Here is a 17,582-nt window from a genome sequence, read left to right on the forward strand (position 1 = left end):
TTATATAACATAGCTTTCAGTTATCATAAAACTTCCTGTTTTCTTATGAGTGCTGCATGTTAAAGTTATTTTTCACTTGTTGATTTACATAAAACCATTCAATACAGGGGACAGCAGTTTGCACAACAGATACAGCAGCAGAATCCAGAGCTCATAGAACAACTGAGAAATCATGTCCGGAGCAGATCTTTCAGTGGCAGCACTGAAGAGCATTCCTGACTTAAAGGAGGCATGTGTTTGTAGAACTAGAAATGTGAATGGTATATAATCCCAAAACGCATACCGTAGTTAGTAGCAACAGCATCACTGTAATTAGTCTGCTTAGACATGACAGAAAATTCTTTGTGTTCGTTAAACAAGAATAAATCTGTTAAACAGATCTGTTGCACACAAGTTTGAACATATCATGTATGTATAGTGAATCCTTTGTAAATTAATATATATATAAATAGTCATTGACTTATTAAAATTCCCATATATAAGTTATCTGTAGGCTTTTCAAATTAATGAACACTATCTATTAATGTATGTTAAAACTCACCACCTCTTTTTAAGAGAGGCTACTTACTATGCACCAAGGTTGTGCATTGGAGCAATCTCCAGGGCTGCTGAGGGGGGTAATGAGGATAATGCTTGAATGGGTGTTGGCATGCCTGCATAGAAATTTATTTTAAAAATTGCATTGTAAAATGTTGTTGGTCAGTTGTTGGTCAGTAGTGAAGGTTTGCCTGGCTCTGCTCCTTGCCAGATCTGCTGTGAAATAATAGATCTGATCAGCACTCTGCTCCTTGTGATGAGCCTATGTGGGTCATGGAGTGCAATGGGGATTTAAAATGTGCTGGAGAATCAGCCCTGTGAGTTCCTAGTGCTTGTTGAAAGGCTTTCACCAGAAGCATCACATGCCTTTCAACTTTACCTGGTAGGAAGAAGGTGGGTGGTACGAGACTAGAGAGGATTAGAGTTGCAAGGACAGAGGATGATAAAACTGAGCTAGGGGAAAGATGTGCAGAAAAGAGGAAGAGACTAGATCAAGGGAGAAGGAAAGAGGAATTTTTGCTGCCACGTATGCCCCAAAATCATCTTAGTAGCCCTGGAGGTCTCCCTTATGGCACTAATAGCATAGGCATGGAAAGTTGTGCTACATTCGTGTGTGTATACAGTATATAACATGAGTTTAAAAATCCTTAACTGTGATTAGTTGAACTGGTTACATGCTTGCACAAGTCATTAGCACTGAAAACGTAGGTAATTGTTTTAGAACAAATACATCAATATATACCACAGTGTGGTAAATTGCTGTCTTCGGAAAAAACAGAGTTAAGGATTTTTGAAGTTTAATTAACGTGTATATAACGTGTATATTTTAAATAAGCGATTAATGGTGAAGGGCCCATTAATCTACAGTGTGTCTTCTCAGCTCTCCTAATCTTACCCTTTCATACCCACTTACTTTTTTGTATTTTTCTTTTTTAATAATTTATAATCTGGTTCTCTTCCGTTTGCTATTCATGCCATTTACTGCTGCTGGATACACTTAGGCTTAGTCTATGCTAACTTACGTTGGTATAACTACATTGCTCAGGAGCGTGGAAAATCCATACGCCTGAGTGAAGTAGTTATACCAAATAACCCCTGGTGTAGACAGCGCTAGGTTGATGGGAGGGCTTCTCCCACCGACATAGCTACCCCCTCTCAGGAAGGTGGAGTACCTACGGCAACAGGGGAAGCTCTTTCATTGGCATAGGTAGTGTCTTCACTAAGTGCTAGTGAGACAACATTGCACAGAATGTAAGTGAGCTCAGAATTTAGTACTGAGGCAGGCGCTCCTTTCTGAGTTTGGTGATGGGAGAGAGAGTCCCAATTTTTTCCACGTACCACACTTAAGAAAATGAGTCTTATTTCAGCAAATATAACAAGAATACTTGTTCGTACTGTTTTGATGGCATTAATTAATGCAGAAACATGCTATAATTGACACAATATAAAACTTGCAGCAATCTATTTCTTGCATATGAGCAGATGAGACTTTATAGCTTAATAAAAATCACAACACTGAAATTCCCTAATGGATAATAGTGGTCATTAAATGCTGTTTTCATTTGAGCCCAGGAAGAGAACTCATTCATGCTAAAATGTATTTTGCCACTCTGCAGGCTACATTGTTCACAATGTCATGGTTAATCAGTGGTTGAGAGAGCTTGTGTACAATAATTGCACCTTGAAAAAAATTCACAATGATCTAAACAAATATTGCTTTCATTTTAGACCAACTTCATTTATCAGTGAACTAAATAAATAATTACGCATTTAAAATTTAGTTGGTTTTTATCACTACTGGTGCAGCAGCAACTTTGTGTGGTAAACAGTGGAAAGGGGGAAAATATCTTGCAAAATGAAGAGTTTACTTTATTCACACTCTGAAAAGATATGAATTTCCTAACTAAGTTTGTATGGAAATGTTTTATTTTAATCTATTTGATTTCCCTCTTTAATAAAAATACAACTAAAGTTGTACTTCAGCACACAGCACTAAACTTAAACATTTCCTTTTGAGAAAGTGTAGTTTTAGTTTTGTACATCCATCAGAGGAGAGGGCAGCCTCTCCATTGTCAAGATTGCAACTAGCTCTTCTTACAAAACTATTTCAACCGTCCTATGATTTTGGCCTGATAACTGCACATTCCTGCTGAAAGTAAAGGAAAATTGTGGCTGCAACTTAAGAAAACGTGTCACAGTTGGCGAGCTCCAGGTAATTGTTACCACACTTACACAATTGGGCTTGTCTACATGGCAAGTCAAGCGGTGAATCTATAATGCATCCACTTACTGCACTGTAACTTGCCCTCTGGATATTGCTACAGTGCAGTGAACATCCCAGAATGCTGTCACACCTTGACTTGGCATATAGTAACTAACTCACTGTGTAAATAAATCCCATCACTTCTGTCTTCTACATCAAAGTACATGTTACCATATGGTTACATCTCTTTAAATTTGTCTCAGATCAATTTGAAGGTATTTTGGTTCTAACCTATATTTTGGAGGGAGTGGGAGAATGGGGTAGTTTTAGTCTTTATCTTATTCTTTCATTGAACTCTGAACTTTGTGAGCGCGTGTTGCCCTCTGTGAACTAGCTGAAGTTTAAAAGGAACATACGGGTATTTCTATAGCTGATATTCTTTAGCTTCTGCTCAAGTAGATGCATGTTGGTTATTTAGTAGGAGAGGGGGAAAGATGAGTAAAGTGAAGGGTCAAGGGCCTAAGCTTGGCTCTCTGTACTTTACTTAGAGGAGATGATTATAGTGAGGCTAAAGCTGCAAGCACAGCCCTGGTATTAGTCTGACTGACTACCTTGATACAAGATGAAATTCAGGGTTTTCCACTGTTGATTAAAAACTATGAATTTTTCTGCAGTAGGTATGTTGTGCTCCCCTCCCCAGTACATTTGACACTTGTGTATGCAAGAGGTAGTTTGGGACAAGAATATTCCAGTATTTAAGAAATCATTGTTTGGAACCTAGATACAATTTAATTAAAAATAGATTGAGGAAAATAGGCTATGGCAATGGCTCATCTTCATGTGCTTCTGAACCAGGCAAGATTCTGTCTCAAACGTGAAAGGAAACAGCAGGGTCTGGTAAAATGACCCTTCCTCTGGCGTGCTGCACACAATGTCCTTTGGGCAAAGAAGAATGGGTATGTCTCAGATGAAATACCTGACTCCTTTTCTTGTCAAAACTTACACAAGTTTATGGTAGATATAGGAACACCCCAGCTCTTTTCCATTAGACTATATATTTGACAAATCATTGTGGTTAGTTGTCAGCTGTAAAATGAGGATGATGATTGCTTTTTCATCCGAATGGCTCAAAGGAAGTAAAGTAGTATTATTAGCTCTCGGTAATTAAGCCACAGATCCAGTGCCTTGGCTGTGAGACACTGCAGCTCAGCACATTGGGCATTAGTTACAGAACCAAGAGATCTGAGCCAAGACTTGTAAACACAACTAGTGATTTTAGGTGCCCAACTTGACCTGCTTTAAACAAGACCTTATTTTTATAAAACATTGTGTCCGCTGTATAAATGTCAGGACCCTTTGAGGTGTCCATTGGGGTACCCAAAAATGGAGTTACTCAGAATCACTAGTCCCTTTTGAAAGTCTTGGCCTTGGGTGAACATTTATTGATTTCTTATCAACATGCGGAGTGAAGGTAGGCCCTGCTGTTCATGCACATACGGCAATTTAGCAGAATACTATTTTATCAGTCAGCATACACTGATTAAAACAGAGCTCTGAAAGAGCTAATTTATTTAGCCAGTACTACTCCTTTAGTTTAGTAATCTGGTCATGATCTATCACTTTTTTTTAAATCACACTACTTCACTAAAGAAAAAATGAAAGATGTTAAATCTTGGAAATGCTAAAATAAACACATAGCAATCTTAGCTAGTTTGAGAACACTGGGGTACATGTGAAAAGACACAGTGAAAGACTTTTCTTTATTTAGTAATTGTCTTGAAAATAACTCAGCTCTAGGAACTGACCACTAAGGTAAGCATGAAACTATCAAGCAAGACAAGGTAGTGGGGAAAAATACGCTTCCTGTGTGCCTATGAAGAAAATTTCCAGTCTAGTAGAGAGGGAGAGACAGTCTATTTTTTCCTAACAATTCATTCTAATTATTGTGTCATACAGCAGAGGTACTGTCAGATTTTTACTTCACTTATAGCTCGTGTTAACATCAAATGTATTGGGTTTAAATACGAATTGCAGTGGGTGTGACAGAGGTGCATTGGTGACAGTTGACAAAGGGTTCGCTACTCTCCAACTCTTAACAGGCCTTACAAATTCACTACACCTAACACTGCTTTCAGAGTATTTATCCATAAATAGTGTATTATAGGGGACCAAATGAAAGCTGAGGACACTTGTCATAGTAAGCATTGTGAGATGTATGTACAGATGGTGTGTAAGGAATTGTGTACCCACTAAAAATTGTTTTAAACTATGTAACTAGGCAGAATTGACAAAAGGTTTTCAGCCACACACAGACTGTTCATTCACCTCTCCGTCTGATGTAAATTAAGCACTGTAAGCCAAAACACAATAGGTGCTACATTTGCATTCCAAGTCAACAAGGGAGGCAGCCCATTAGAGAACAAAAAGGAGGACATTGCAAAAGGTTTACTGGACTCTAACTGGGTGACAAGTAAAACATTGTGTTACCCATTCATGGAGGAAAGCCCTTGAAGAGAAAGGGATATTCATGAAAGCTTGGATCCTGGTTATAGCTGAAAACTAGCAGCTCTGCCAAAGACTGGATCCTGGGGAGAAAATCTACTTTCTTAAACGGGAAAGGAAACTATTAAGTGTAGATCTAGAATTGCATTTTGTTTGTTATATATAACCAGTTCTGTTTCCACTTACATCCTTACTCGCTATCTCAAACTTAGGCTTTGACAATAAACGTATGGTTGTTTCACTATATATTTCAGTGCTGTAATGTTAAGACCTGATCCCGAGTCAAATTGTGCATACACTGTCTCTTCAGGAAATTTACCAGGTAATTTCTGAGAGTACCCAGTGACATGAGCATGATGCTGCAGGGAATGCTTCAAGGGTGTGTGTGTGTCTATCACTATTGGGTACAGAGGGCAAGGTCTGCAGAGTGCTAATGTGTAGCTGGAGACTCTTGTTTTCAGGGAGCTGAGTTACAGCAGGCAATGGCTAAAACTGCTGCAGGCTAAGGGCAGGTAGTGGAGAGGTGCCTAATCACCTTGGGTATCCCTGGGGAGCGTCACACTAGTGAGCAGAGAATCTGAGGAAGAGACTGGGGCCCGGGGATGCCTGCATGCTGGAATTCAAGTCCAAATCCTCAAGTCCCTGACAGCAGACAAGAACTGAATTCTAAAACTTGCCATTTATAGGCTAGTCCCTCCAAGCTAAAGAAGCTCTCAGGTCAGTGCCACAATGGGCACCTATTTAAAGCTAACTATGAAGTGGATAATAACTTCATTCTTAAGATGGCTGCATATTCAACACCCTAGTGCAATAAATCTTGACAGCTGCATTTTCAGACTTTATTTTAAAGGTTTTAGTTTCAAATAGATAAAACATGTATAGTTATCTCTTTAAAACACATTTTAAAACATTCCAAAAATGCTTTCAGAAGAAACTGTTAAATAAATAAACATACTTATATTGATTTCAGATGTTTTAAACATGATTTTGTCATCATTCAGATGTAAAACTTAGGAAGTTGGTCCAAGAAACCCCAGGGGAAATGTTAAAAGGATTTTTCATCAACATTCTTCTTTTACTTTTGAAGAAATTACACAGACTTGTGCAATATCATCATACTCGTATGTCCTCTTCAAAAATGTGTCCGTTAGTCTTAAGCCAGAGACACTCTAATGGGAAAAAGATTTTTTACAAATTTCAATTAGTGGATAAAAATAAATTTTGCACTACTGTGATCATAAAACAGCTACTATATATCATAGTTATGTTGTTAAACTGTGATGTCACTTACTTGCAGTCCCTGTACTGAAGACAATAGTGTAAGTGCAAGATGGAGGGACGAACTGGGGTGTAGCTTTCCAAGCTGCCTTCCTGAAACTCCACACCAGTGGATGGAATTAGTATTGCACATTTCCAAAACCAGATCCATAGTTCTTTCACTGCTAGATGAAACCGAAGAATAAGGAATAAATCTAGTTCTTTAGCATTCAAAAAAAGCTATTATACTTCTGCAGTCTGACGATTCTGTCAGCACTCATTAGAAACTCCTGCTATGAACGGTTTATTACTAAAGTTAAGGTGATCTACTACACATCACAGTCTAAAAGTTACTCAGTTACATATTAATTTGTTTTAAACAACATGCAAGAATTGTACAGTGAGACTGTAGCCATGCTGGATACCATAATATGGTTCACACGTGGGACAAGAACAAGGAGATGACCAGGAAAGGTAAATGCAGAATAATTGCTTTCCTTTACTTCCAAGCCTCAGCAATTGCTCAGAATTACATTATTTAAATAATGGTAATTTTTCAATTCGATTGAAGCATGACTATTACAAGTCATGTCAAGTGGCAACTTGATATTTGGATAGATTTAATTTTTTAAAAAACATTTGGACAATGTTTCTGAGGAAGGTTGTAGGAGAAGTGACAGTTAAAGTTGACAAAGGTATCCTTTTCTTATGGAAACTAGCTGAAGTAGTTTAGCTTAGCGGTTGTATTTATGCTAATAGTATAAGATGTTTTGTATCTTAACACTGTTGTATGCACATCATCAATATACAAGACTGCAGTTAAATATTCCATCACAGAATTTTGGCAACATTCAAAGCCATTCCAGCAGTATCACCAATACCTCTGGGTGGAATTATAGCTTTGTGATCACTTTAATTTACGCTAACAAAAATATATTTCAAATAAAGGATAGCAGTGTGGCATTACTATCAGGATCTCTAGATATATCTAGATCTATTGCTATGTCTACAAAGAAGCACGTTTAAAATTTACTTTAGTAGCAAGCACTAAAGAAACCAAACTTTCCCTATCAAAAAAGCTCAAAAAACAATTGATATTATTACCTGCAATTCGTTATTTTACATGTAATGTCAAAAGGCTCTTCCAGATTTACAGTATCTGGTATTGTCTCCAGAGAAAGTCTTACATCACCATAACCTGGAGCCTGCATAGGTACAAGAATAAATAGTTTTTCAAGTGATAGGTAACAAAGCTGAAGTACTGTATTGAGTTTTCATTTAGTCTAGTCTAACAAATTTAGATTAAGACCGGGAAAGAGAAAAATAAATTTATCACGAGTTAGGATGGGGAAAGACAACAGGAAAAAAATAACAGGATCTGAACTATATATTCCTTATGATTAAGTTTTCTAATTTAATTTAAGTTTTGAATGTTGAATTTAAGATTTTTGAAAAGAACCACATTTCATTCTCTGAGGCTGATAAAGTTCTCAAGGGACAGTATGGGCAATGGAACTATACATTTCCCCACATCATCCCACTAATATGTCTCATCCTTGACAGAGGCATCACTTCTGTGGGTGAGAGGATAATTCAATCTCCATATCTTTTTTTTTTTTAATAGAACCACTGCCAAAAATACTGCTACTAACTGCTACCTATGATGGCATTTGATGTAGATAATTGTCCACTACACTTTAGATTGAGATCCAGGTCATTTTACATAGCTCGTTGATTATCCATCATATGGCAAAGGCTTTGGCTATGAGCTTGGGCTGGATTCAATCAACAAACTGGAGATGGAAAACTCTATGTTCTATTTCCGAAAGCCTTAACTGTCTAGTGCCCACTGCCTTTTTTTTCTTCCCTCTCCTGAGTCTGCATTGAGATGAAGCACTTAAATACTACGGTGGTGGTATGTTTATTATAAGTTTTCCTGTATGAAATGTATATTTTCATATGGCATCCTTCATAACGTATCAGACTGCTTTACAAAAAAGCGAAGCTCATGACAGAGTTAGGAACAGAAACTTGCTGGATTTAACATATTTAACAGAGAAATATGATTAATTTAAAAAAGTGTAGATGTGCATGGAAAGCCTGTCTTGAACACTAAAGTGAGCAGACAGGTACTAAACTGATTTGAAGAGCTGAAACACAGTTGCTTAAGAGAGAATTCCAAATCAAAAGAGCAGCCATAAAAAAAAAAAAAAAAAAGCAACCTCTAATTTAAGGATTTGTGGGGAAGACACACAAGAGGCCAACAGTGGAGAAGCAGGCTAACACAGATCATCAGAAGTTTTTAGCTGGATTGGGAAATAGACAGGAATCTAATGAAGGTGAGGAAAATGGAAAGGATATGATCCAACTTCATAAATGAGAGGGTAGCTTGGTTATAGCATTTGTCACAAACCGAGGTGGTGTGACCTAGTGGTCAGGACAGAACTGGAGGTGTGGGCAGGAGGCAAACCAATGATCAGTGCCAGGTGGTAGGGATGAGGAGTTTACAGGCAGACAGCGTCTAGGGCTGGAGTGGACTAGGCAAGGGGTGGAAGAAGGATTGGACTGGAAGCAGGTCTGGTGCAGCTGTAGGCATGGAATATGTTGAGCAGCCATTGTACTGCTGTTGCTACAGGACTTAAATGATGATCTGTTGGTTCTTTTAACCAATCAGGGAGTTCATACTGTTGCTAGCTCTGAGTCAGCTGAGTTCCTGACAGTATTCTAGACTCTCACACGAGTAGGAATTAAGGAAAAACAGCAGTGCCATTCAGCAGTAGAATGTTAAGGTTTAGCAGTATCTTGCTGAATTAAGATTGGAAGACAGATCGATCTGATGAGTTGAAGCAGAGAGATGGATATCACGCGCACAAAGCAACAGCTAAAGTTTAAACTAACAATGAGACACTCCAGAAGAAGAAGAGGCCAAAAGTAAAGCATTGAGATACAAGAAAATGGAAGGGAACAAAGAAAGCTTTCATCAGAAATGAAAGAGTACCACTAAGTGTATGAATTCAGTTAAGCGACAAGCAGAAAACTGGTGTCAAAGAACTATATTCTGTAAAGCCACAGTTAGACAAATGAAGGAAAGAAATATATTATCAGAGGGAAGGGGTATGTCATTAGCCACCCAGAGAAGGGGCAGTCTCAGGACTGTGACAGAGAGCAAAGTGATGACAGGAGTGATAAACAACAAACATAGGTTAGAAGAAGAAAACTAATGAGTGAAGAGAAATCTAGCAAGGAAGTAATTTGATGGGACCAAAAGGTCAGAGGTGAGAAGTGTGGAAGTCAGGTTCTAATTGGATAAAGAGAAAAATGAGACATGCAGGAGCCAAACATCACGTATCTTTGAAATAGCTAAGTGTAGAAAATGCCCCACAGCTCTCATTAGAAAGAGGGCTACTGTGAAACACTGGCATACAATGATAAACTAGAACTGAACCTGTCTCTGAAACGTAGAGATTCATTAGTCAGCTTCGGTTTCCATATGATCAATGATGAGGAAACTGAGGAGTTTCATTAGCCATTCAAGCCCCAGCAGCTGGAGTTAAGCTGCTGGAGATAATCAAATTACTGAAGTGTCTGGTGAGGAAGGGGACAGAATGAAAGAATACTGATTTTAGGTGGGAAAAGTCTGTTTTAAAGGGGAAGCTTTTGAGTATCTTAACAGCTCTGTGAGCCTCAAAAGCCTGCACCTTCCAGGTTCAGAAGATATTACCTCACCTACCTCTCTCAATCTGAGGCCAACACAGCTACAACTACACTGTAAAACTGTTTACAAAGACTTTTTTCCTGACTGCTAGTTCTGCAAGAGCAGCCTGTGATCCAACTGTCAGCAGGAGTTCTTCCTTTTCCACATACCATCACCATTAATAAAGGAGGTGCTGCAAGCCAAATTTAATTCTTTATGAATCCTAGTAAAGAGAGTGTGGTTGCATAGTTGACTGACTGGCCCTGTAATAAGAACTTGTAAGCAATTACTGATGAACCACAAGAAGGCCATAATTCATTCCTTTTTGCAGTGTTGGCTCTGCAAGGCCAAGAACAGTAAAATATAAAAACTATTTTCATTACATTATTTAATTATTTTCTGCTTAAGAAAGCAGATGAGTTCAAATGCACATAGGTACCACATCTGTGGGATAAAAGAGGAGCCATATTTAAAGACACTCCCATTTGAGAGAAGAACTGCACTTCCATATGTTGGCAAACTCCAGTCAAAGAACTAATTTTTCTTGACTCTCTGGTACTTCGGTAAGTTAAATGCTTTACTTTTGCAATTCTCAATTTATTATCCATTGTTATATTGTTCAGTGTCACAATAACGGGCACGTTACACACTACGCAAAGTAAAGCATCAAGCAAGCTGAAAGGAATTTTGCCTCATATACCAACAAAAGTAATGAAAACTAGCATTTTTGTTCAGCTGTGCTACCTCAGGGAACCTGGGTTTTCACACTTCACAGAGTTTGCTGAAAATCCACAGCAGATAATTTTCCAAAATGTGAGTATAAAGACACATGTTGAATTCAGAATAAGTTCAGTTAGCAGGCAGGCACTGTGAACTCTTTTCTTTCCTGTCATGGTTTAAGAATTCAATTTAGCATTCAGTCATCTTGAAAATGGATTTTCTGATTTATAAAGACCTACCATTCTTTGGAGCTGGCTGGTCTGCAGCCTTCCCCGTTCACCAAGGTTTGTTTTCCATACGATGTCTAGTTTTCCAATAACTGTTACACCCTTAATCACTCCAGCTTTCTCTGCAAATTCTTGCTTGGGTTTTAGGCAGTATAAATACTGACGAGTATCCAGAGGTTGTAAATATGTCCTTAAACCAAACGTAGAGACACTGGAAGAAAGAACATTGTTCCTCAGTTTAAACTTTAAACTGTTAGCTTCAACAGGATTCTTGATATTAGCCTTAGCAATAACCCAATAAAATCCTAGTTACTTTGTGTGTGGTTTCTTATTCAAGGCTGAAAGACATCTACAGAAAGCTGTTCTTACAGAAACATGGAAAATAAGACAAGAAGAGACAGTGAGCATGCCAAACAAGGAAACACAAAGCATATAAAGATGAATTCAGGATCAAGGAACTAATTTAAAATATTTGATGGATAATACCCATGAGGAATATATTTACACTTGGGGAAAAAGCTGTCCTGGGAAAGTCAGTTTTGCTAAATTATAGCTTGTATTGGCCACTAGTTTCTAGCCTAAATCATAGTCTTTTGATGACACTGTGTTTTAAGAGGATTATCTAGTTTAGATAAGGCTTGTACGCAACTTTGAAAAAGTAAAGCACTATGAAAGTTTTAAATATGATTTAGACCAGTCCATTAACATACCAGCTTCATTTTATTTCAAACAAACAGCTGTGGCAGAGCGTCATTTATCACAGATATCAAGAAAGACATAATTTGCACTATATTCAGTTTGAGAATTTCAGAGTTCGGGGAAGGGGGTAAGAAGTAAATAAGCACTTGGCAACATCATATGCAAAAATATAACTTATTTCATCCAATAATAATTGTCTTATTAATTTGAGAAAGGCATTATATGTATAGGAATTGAACAGACAAACCTTAACCAAATATATGATCATGGGAAATGGTAATATTTGTACAAAAGAGCAGCTTTGTCTTTAAATCTGTTTAAAATTAATATAAACAGATAAAAGTGGAACATGAATAAATATTCTAAATATCTGTAGTATTTCTAGCCAGAATTTTTTTTTAACCCATAAATAAAGGGTTTAATGAGACTTCCTGTACTCTCTTGTGGAAAGAAACACTGCAGCGTGTGAATAAGCAAAGTACTCTATAGATGACGTCAGTCAAACTGACAATCTTCCAGCAATTCCAAGGTCTGTTGAAAGAGGTTTTATAGTGAAGGGAAAAAGGATAATGATCTATTTTAGGAAACTGCATTCACTCATTTGAACCTGCTTACACAATACTGATAATGTTCTAAATTGCATTAAAACTAATCCATGCATCTGATAACTTTATAGAGCTAATAACCTAGCAGTTCAAATCTATACCCTTAAGCAACACCATCTACTATAATCTTAATAAATTAAAGAGCAAATTTAGCTAAACACCACTCAAGTAGCACTGAAGAATTAAACTGGCAATACCACAATGGCACTCCCTTTCTCAAAAGCTTCTTGAGCTATTACTGGAACTGGTTGCTCCACCAGCAGCTCAGCTGCCTTCCAAACAGAAGGAAAAGGTGTTTTACCCAAGGAAGACCTATTCAGGCTGGTTCAAGTTGATGGCTTTACGCACAGTCCAAGGACAGCTGGGCTTAAAGACTGTGTACTAAAAACCTAGCACTGGCAATTCCTCCTATCTTTTAATATCACCATTTCATGCTGCTAGTGAAGGAACACATAATTCCCTTACTATGAGAGCAAACAACATGGAATGAAGTTTGGTTTTAAAGAGCACATTTAATTTTGATGTATCCCAAAGTACTGTTCAAAGCAGTGGTCATGTCCCACCTCTCTCTCTCCCCACTGGCTCACCATCTCCACTGTATCGAGTTTAGACCACTCATACTTACCTTGCCTTGAAGGCTCTGAACAACACTGTCCCCACACTCCCTCACCTGCAAAATCTCAAATAACCTTGTCTTTCTTTGCATTGCTCTTGAGTTCCCTCCTCTCTGCCAGTGATGCCAGTGTGATACCCCATTATTCAGCTCTTCCATGCTGGACCCACACACTACTAATGCCCTTCCTGAGCTGGTCTGCTGTACCATTTAGATGCCATGCTGTAACACTGCTCAACTGAAGGAGACTGATCTACAAGCGAAGTGCAAGAGCGCACCTGGTGAGTTACATCACGCAGTTTGAGAACTCTTTAAACTCCAACAGCAGCTCAATCCCTGCTCTTCTCTCTGCTTCTGCTATCTGTCCCCTCCCACCCAATCCCAGAGCATCTCTTCTGCCCTCACATGCATGTAATTCTGCTCCAGGACAAGGGAAACAGTAATTCATGAAGGGACGGAGCAGGCTTTACAACCCATAAGAACAATGCTTCCTCTGCCCTGGAGCTGAGCTCTGTGCAGGCGAGGAGAGTGGGAGGAGAAGTCCTACTTTACCCCCACAGCAGCACCACAATCCCCACCCTCCTCACATTTTTGGATCTGACACACGAAGGGATCAAAAAGTCATCCATTACTCAAATCCCACAATCTTTTGCACCAGAAGGATTGTGGGATATGGTGAGCCACAGGATGATTTTTCAGCTCAATTTGTGGTTCATGGACCAGAAAAGGTTGAGAACTCCTACTATAAAGTATATTTAAAAAAAAAAAAAAACCCACCTACATGTTCTAGGGCTATTCTGCTGACCTACCCCGGGCAGCTGGATCTAGTGAGTCTTATTAGTTCTAACTGAGAAGTATGAAAGAGTTAAAGCTCTGTCAAAAGCAGAAAACAGTAGGGGCAAGGTTAGAGGGGTTCTGCAGGAAGAAAGCCTAGGCACGGGCAAGGTTAAAAGCAGCTTAGGCTAAGATTTGTGTTTAAATAAACAATAAAGGAAACACCAAGAAGGGAATAAATTTTCAACATATCTACAATAGTTTGTTTATCATGTAAAGAGCAGGTTAGCAACGCCTTTTGTTTTCTGTGTCTGAATACAAACAGAACATTAAAAATAGCATCTATAAAAAGTAAACTGTTACACCCTTTCACACTCCTAGCTCTGCATGTCACAATAGGGGCTCAATTCTTTTGTTCCCAAAGGAAAGTTCAGTACTGCCAACTGAGCTATAGACTACTGACATTATGCTAATTTTATGCTTCTATCATAAGAAAATTATATTTAATATAGTCGTTTAAGAGTGAAACAGGATCTGCTCTCTGAATTTTTCCTTACCTTTCCCCAGTTTTGTTGACAGTATTTAGTTCTGCTACGTTGTACATAATAGATGGCTCTAATGAAACCTTCTCCATGAACATTGGAGAAGTTGTAATATTCTGAATCTGAGCTTCCAGAAACACTTCATCTGTCTGAAAAAGCAGAGGACCAAGTTTATAAACATGCTATAAGAATTATAAATGAAGTGCAGTGTCTTATTGCTTGAAAAATATTAAATCACAAATGTGATTAGTTCATGCCTGCAAATCAAAGCTACAATAATTAATGTAAGAAAGAAATCTCCATCCCAATATAATTAATGGGAGCAAAAGCGTTAGTTAACTTATCTTGCCAAACAATGGATGTGGGATAGCTGTACTACATTCTTCTACCTATTCTTTTAAAAGGTTTTGAATGATAACTTCCCAAGGCTTTCTTCAAGTGAGTAACAACTTAGGTTTTATCTAAGATAATTTTTGAAGTAATAGAACAAAAGTTAGGGAATTGCAATGCACATTAAAGACATCCGATGCCAGATTACTGGTGCATCAAGCTAAATACAAGAAAAATAAATATTACAAAAAGGTAGTTTATTTATTGAATTGAAATACAAGAGATTAGATATATGCTCTAAGCTTCTCATATTACTTTAAAAGGACGTTGATATGTACTAGCTACAAAGCAATCCAATCTCCTCCCTCATTCAGCTACATCATGCAACAGTTATTCGTATTATGTAAATCCATCATTTCATTGTCCCTCTATCTCTAAAACTTCTATGAGACATATCAGGTCTCCTCCTTTAGGGTTCATGTCCAAGGATAGTACATGTAGGGTGTTCTGGAACGGGAATTAGGCTGCACACTCTTTAAACTGTGCGAGTTCAGATGGAGGTTGCCTGTCACCAAGGAAGGTTGTTTACACCCTTCAACATAGAAAGCAAGGAACTGGAAGTGTGCATATTTTATCGCTCATCTAGAGTCCCATGTAGGGGATAACACTTTGGAGTTCTAAAATCCTAAGGCTAAAATAATTGCTGGAAAGTCCAGGTTATTAGAGGTAAAAACCCCTGGAGAACTGAAAAGGAATTCCTTTTGTAATTAGCTAGGGACCAATCCTGCACCAACTAAAGTCAATGGGACTTGTCATTGGACTATAATAGGAACTAATCTGGGCCCCTTGTTAGGATTAGGGCAAAGGTACATATTTTCTCTCTTACGTTTATAGGGGTTGGTTTTATTTGACTTTTATTATTATCTGAAATAAGTCTCATTTTATGTTATGCAATCGGGGTCTTACATGTAAATTAAAGTGGACAAAATAGGATAAACATTCTACTGTGATCTACCCTCAAAAGATGCTATATTAAAAGCAGAAGTATTGGAGACCTCCATTATGTCAAAAATGTAACACACACAAACTGAGTAGTGGTAACAGCACACATGCAGTAATGGAAGCCTACCAAATCCACATGTTACGGAAAGGTCCTACACGTGTGGGAGAAGGTGGAGAGAGACTCATAAAATGCTGTACTCATAACTAACATTTCTCAATTAATATAGTGTGTCGATTTAACAGTTAAAACTATCATCCAAGTATCCCAATGGACTTTCTTAAACTGTTACTGTTTGAAACAAGAGAAACATATCCCATAAATCCATTGCTTAAACTCTCCATTTACCCAAATTTTACATCAGTTATTTTTAATGCAGCAACCATCAGCAAAAATTTAGAAAGAGCTAAGTTGAAGGGGAAAAGAAAAAAAGCAGCACAATGAAAAAGCAAGTTAGTTTAACAAGGCCAAAGCTGATTAGTTTTAATAATATGGTTAAACTCAAGTGCTTATCAAAGAATTAAGTTCGTTTTAACCAAGTGCACACCTTAACCCTTGAAGTAAAATAATACTGCAGAAATACCATACTAAATCATCACAGCATGCAATCAAAAGTTTGAAAGCATAGTTCTAACTAGCATGAAGGATATAAGATACATATGGTGCTCTCTCCTCAAACCCACTGTCTCCACCTGCTGCAAATAGAAAAGGATCTATTACAGCTTAAAAAAGCAGATAATCTTGCAGCTGAATCTAGATATTGGAAACAGTTGATTACTACTGTTCTACATTCTCCCAAAAGAGCAAATGTAAAACAGGATTAACTTAGAGTTTCCACAAACATGAAAGAAACCATTACAAATCTCTTTGTCTTGTTAAAAAAAATAAAATAAAATAAAAAATGAGAAATACATATGCCTGCTAAAATTATGGTAAAATAATTTGTAGAATGACCACCACAAAAACAGTCTCAACTTTTGGTTTCAACAATGGGTATTAAAGAAAGAGCTAACATTTTAAAAGAATTATATATAGCTGTATATATTAAAAAAGAATGGATGTGAAAGTATCCGTTAATTTTATGCAGAACATTGCTTTTCCATTATGTTTTTAAAGTAAATAATCTTAACAGGCACAGAGACAAACAGAAGACAATTTAAAAAAGCATACATATTTATAAAAAAATAAATAAAAATTACCACAGAACTGAGGTCACTCTAATGGGAAAATAAAAAAAAAGACAGCATTAGAGAAATTAGGGTTAAATATTAAAGAAAAAGGAGGATAACTAACTTTCAAACAAAATGCATTTCTGCATTTTTTGTTCCTTCTAAACAAGACAGCATTAGTAAGAGGTGAATGTAAATAGAAATGGACACAAACATATGTGACATGTATATTTCTAACAAGGTACAACTAGTATTGTTAAATAGCTAGCTAGCATTACTTATCATGCTTCAAATTTTTCTGAATGCTGAAGAAGAAATCCAATATGGGGTGGGTTCGGAGTGTAAGGTGAGTGAGCTACAGATAAAGACATGGTAGGATAAGCTAACAAAATCAAAGGTGGCTAGTCCTGGGACAAGACTGAACCAGCCAAGTTTATCCCTAGTGTAAATCCATATTGCAATTTTTTTCCAAAATGGAAGATGATCTTTGTAATTGTTCAGATATAAGGTCAGGAAGAAGTGATATATACTACCAAAATACTCATTACCTACTGTTAGCAATGGCAAAACTCAGCATAGCATTTTCCCAGGAAAAGCCCATTACTACAGAGAGGTTCCTCAACAAGACTAACTGAAACTAAGTTTTTTTTGTTTTGTTTTGAAAAGGTTCAACGTAGCACATACTTAGGCAAGAGAGTACTTTTACTCAT

General features: G+C 37.5%; 2 protein-coding genes across 8 annotated transcripts in view; one reads left to right on the top strand and one right to left on the bottom strand.

Moving 5' to 3' along the window:
• Positions 1–2,317, top strand: part of SGTB (small glutamine rich tetratricopeptide repeat co-chaperone beta) — a 39,781-nt gene extending 37,464 nt beyond the window's left edge. For both annotated transcript variants that reach the window (XM_067569058.1, XM_067569059.1), the window contains exon 11: positions 108–2,317. In XM_067569058.1, the coding sequence (XP_067425159.1) occupies positions 108–219 (112 nt within the window). In that variant the 3' untranslated portion in view covers positions 220–2,317. The remainder of the gene's footprint in view (positions 1–107) is intronic.
• A 3,486-nt stretch (positions 2,318–5,803) lies between these two features.
• The window catches only part of TRAPPC13 (trafficking protein particle complex subunit 13), a 40,964-nt gene continuing 29,185 nt past the window's right edge, over positions 5,804–17,582 (bottom strand). For 3 of the 6 annotated variants that reach the window (XM_067569053.1, XM_067569057.1, XM_067569056.1), the window contains 5 exons: positions 14,389–14,522; positions 11,153–11,351; positions 7,604–7,704; positions 6,534–6,684; positions 5,804–6,411 (listed from right to left, as the gene is read on the bottom strand). In XM_067569053.1, coding sequence (XP_067425154.1) covers positions 6,304–6,411; positions 6,534–6,684; positions 7,604–7,704; positions 11,153–11,351; positions 14,389–14,522 — 693 coding nt within the window. In that variant the 3' untranslated portion in view covers positions 5,804–6,303. Of the gene's footprint in view, positions 6,412–6,533; positions 6,685–7,603; positions 7,705–11,152; positions 11,352–14,388; positions 14,523–16,902; positions 16,921–17,582 lie in introns of all 6 variants that reach the window. The other 3 variants (XM_067569052.1, XM_067569051.1, XM_067569055.1) reach the window with 3 other exon arrangements.

The sequence above is a fragment of the Emydura macquarii genome, unplaced genomic scaffold (assembly GCF_026122565.2).
Source record: "Emydura macquarii macquarii isolate MOO-44397 ecotype Brisbane River unplaced genomic scaffold, CSIRO-AGI_Emac_v2 contig_2897, whole genome shotgun sequence".
Lineage (NCBI taxonomy): Eukaryota > Metazoa > Chordata > Testudines > Chelidae > Emydura > Emydura macquarii.